The 3598-nt window shown below is 50.5% G+C and overlaps 1 protein-coding gene across 1 annotated transcript; it reads right to left on the reverse strand.

Moving 5' to 3' along the window:
- Positions 1-1490: 1490 nt before the first annotated feature.
- Positions 1491-3314, reverse strand: LOC125615900. Its single transcript, XM_048800372.1, has 3 exons — positions 3111-3314; positions 2674-2943; positions 1491-2081 (listed from the first exon to the last, which is right to left on the reverse strand). Exons 1-3 carry the CDS (start codon positions 3312-3314, stop codon positions 1662-1664), a joined length of 894 nt encoding a protein of 297 aa, XP_048656329.1. The 3' UTR covers positions 1491-1661.
- Between the last annotated feature and the right edge of the window lie 284 nt (positions 3315-3598).

Raw genomic sequence — 3598 nt, forward strand, 5'->3', positions numbered from 1 at the left:
AGAGCCAGCATCCAGAGAAATGAACCATTCCCTCGACTGCTTCTCACTTCCATAAGGGAAAGATGATTCACATTACAGGATCACTAAATGTAAACTAGAATAGATGGTTTGGCTTTTTCCCGAGTAAAAATGTGGGTGGTAGAGGAATACGTATTAGGCTGTATCCTAGAGCCCCACCTCCATCGCCCAGATACGTTAAATCAATGCCTTGTCTTTTACACACTAATAGCCTCTGGTACTTTGGTGGCACCGGGTGAGTGTAGAGGCCAAGGGAGGTATCCTGTTCGTACCATTATGAAGCTTTTCCTTTCTCTCAAGTTAGACTTGAAGCGTCCAAAGGTTTTTCTTAGGGTCTCTCAACATACAGGCAATTTCTTCTTAGAATTGTAATCCGGTTGTTTAGAATTTCATAGCTGCTGCCTGCCTCCATTCCTTTCAGGAGCACACTCGCTATCGTGTACACACACACACACACACACACACACGTTCAAAAAGGAGAGTCCCTCTGATGTTGGCAGTAGGCTGAAAACGACCCATATTGACACGAGTAACAGCATCCCAACTGTGAATATAGATTCGTCTACTAGAGTCTGTGTCTCATCACAGAGGAAAATTAATTGTATCATTTCATACAATGATCATAATACAAGCATTTTCGATCTTCTGTAAATGTCCCTTAATTTATATGGTGAAAAGCCATCACGAATTGGGAATAGGCAGAGAGACGAATTTGATGAGCTCCAAAGGCCAATCTCAAAATATTTTATTTCATGCCAACGTGGGAGAGGGAAGGGAGTGTGTGGCTTCGGCTCTTTGCTGCTTTTGCATTTTCCACATCTGGCCTACAGACCTAATTCCAACTCGCAATCTCGTTTGGTGAAATTCAATAGTCGTGGTTTAAATACCTTTCAATGTGGGACGATTTAACAATTGCTGCTGTTAAAAAAAACAAACCCTGAGCGCTATCTGTGAAACCCATATGGAACGCGGAGAAGGAAAACATGCTGCAAACACACAAACGCTACCCATTGTCTTTAACACTCGCACACACATACATATACATAAACACACGGGAAAGATGGGGGAGGGGAGCAAGTGGAGAGAGACAGACACGGATATAGACCGACAAGAGTCAGTGCGAGTCAAGTTAACGCTTTCTCCGCCTCCATCCACAAGTACCCCCCTCCCGCGTTAATTAATTCCAAACAAAGCAAGCCAATCAAGGGATGCATTATTATTTTCAAGCAGAGGGAGGCAAGAGGCATGTATTTTTTAATTGATTTATTTATTTGGAGGACATTAATTCTCTGTCTGAAGCTGATTTTCAAACCGTTTGCAAAGCGCGGCTCCATTGTTCGCTGGGCGCACAGGCCCCGCCCCCTGCTTTGTGTGCGGCGCGCGGATTGGCCGGCGCGCGCGGGGGCCGCGTCAGCGCCCGCGAGCCCATTCATCTGTGCACTTGGGCGTTGGACCCCGCATCTTATTAGCAACCAGGGAGATTTCTCCATTTTCCTCTTGTCTACAGTGCGGCTACAAATCTGGGATTTTTTTTTTATTACTTCTTAAAAAAAAAAAAACTACACTTGGGCTCCTTTTTTTGTGTGCTCGACTTTTCCACCTTTTTCCCTCCCTCCTGCGCTGCTGCTTTTTGATCTCTTCGACTAAAATTTTTTTATCGGAGTGTATTTAATCGGTTCTGTTCTGTCCTCACCACCCCACCCCCTCCCTCCGGTGTGTGTGCCGCCACTGCCGTTGCCGCTGCTGCCGCCGCTGTTGCTGCTCGCCCCGTCGTTACACCAACCCAAGGCTCTTTGTTTCCCCTCTTGGATCTGTTGAGTTTCTTTGTTGAAGAAGCCAGCATGGGTGCCCAGTTCTCCAAGACCGCAGCGAAGGGAGAAGCCGCCGCGGAGAGGCCCGGGGAGGCGGCTGTGGCCTCCTCGCCTTCCAAAGCGAATGGGCAGGTAAATTCTACCTGTAGTTCTGGTCATTTCTTTGGTGTCTTTCTCTAGTCTCGAAGCTTCCCTTCCTTCTGTTCGCGCCCGGGGCGCATTCGGTGAAGAAGAGCGTGGCCGGATTCTAGTCTGAAAGTTGAATGGAAAAGGATAGCCTAAATTGTCAATTTTTCATGGAGGGGTACCTCCACCCCCTACCCCAAAGAAGTGGTTCCGGAGAATCCTGGCGCATTCTTGAGTAGACGGGAGAAAAAGAGTGATAAATCGTCTAAAATGGCGTGGTTTGGAGAATGGCAGAACGTGACTAGCTAGATGTTCCCCCTTAAGCCAGGGTGCATTTGTATTTGGGGGCACAATGGTTTTTGGGTAGCCTTCGTGTTTGTTGTTGAGACTGGGTCGCCTTCGAGATATCTGAACTGGTGGTGTGTGTGTGTGTGTGTGTNGCTCATGACAGAAAGGAGAGAGGGAGAGAGAGAGAGGGAAGAAGAGAGAGAGAGGAGGAAAGAGAGAGAGAGAGAGAGAGAGAGAAGGGGGGAAACGTAAATGGGGATGGCGTTGGGAAAAGGCAAAAAGGCAAGGGCTGTCTTATTGTATGTCGAGCGGTGTGCCCTGGGTTCTAGGAAAGGTGGCTGGCTGAACTGGACAGAAGGCTTTCGGTATATTTCGGTAGGGCTTTCCCACTGTCTGAATCTTATTTGTAGCTGTCTGTGGAATTACACACCCATTTGACTTCTAAAGGCAATCCCTGGGGTGGGAACCTTAGGCGGATCTTTTGAGAAGCTCTCCAGATGGTTTTTGCGTTTCGGTTAGGGTTGTTCGTGTGCGTGGCGCTTCGGCCACCCGCGAGGGGCCGCCCCAGCGCTGCCCGAACCCAAGCAGCTAGCCACAGTTGGGTGGGCGCTAGAGGTCGGCCATGGGTGGCTGCTTCACAAACACTGGGCACCCACCACGCCTCTTTTCCTAGAGCGGAGACCGTGTTGCTTCGCCTGGGCTAATCTACTGGGGTAAGACAGACTCTGCCAGTTGCTTCAAAACCCGTTAAAAATGCAAAATGAACTGCCCAGGCTTTGCCGAATCAGGGGCGAAGGTGGTTTTGGAAGCACAAACGAGACCTCAGAAATAATGGGTTTTCCCCATCCTTGTGGGTTTGAACCCGACCGAGAGGCTGGGAAGCCACCTGAGCTTTGTTTGCGGACTCTTCGGGTAGCACGATCCCAGCTCGGGGGCGCCTTGGCCTGCGGGCAGGGCCCGGCTGGGCAGGGCGGGGTGGCCAAGCGGCCCCGCCCCTCTTCGCTCGCCTGCGCCCAGCTCTGCGAGATGGAAGCGCAGCGCCCTCTGCCGGTCTGAAGGCCAAGGGCGCATGCAGTGCCTTAAGTGCGCAGAGCGGGCGCTCCTGGCTGGAGTGCTGTGATCCCCCGGGGCATTCTCAGTGTTTTGACTAGGCCTCTAGGGTTTAGGGAGAAAAGCGGATGTGTGACCTAGGCACAGACCACCAGCTAGGGCTGTGTGCCTTCTTTCAAAGGGCATTTGCTGTATCCAGTATTACTGGCTCCTTTTCCAAAGCCCGTGAGGCAAGGGCTGGAAGAGTTATCCATTGCCTTCCACATTTCGGGTTCGGTCCTTAGGACATCTACTGGATGTGGAGG

This window comes from Marmota marmota, unplaced genomic scaffold (assembly GCF_001458135.2).
Source record: "Marmota marmota marmota unplaced genomic scaffold, marMar, whole genome shotgun sequence".
In the NCBI taxonomy this organism is placed as follows: domain Eukaryota; kingdom Metazoa; phylum Chordata; class Mammalia; order Rodentia; family Sciuridae; genus Marmota; species Marmota marmota.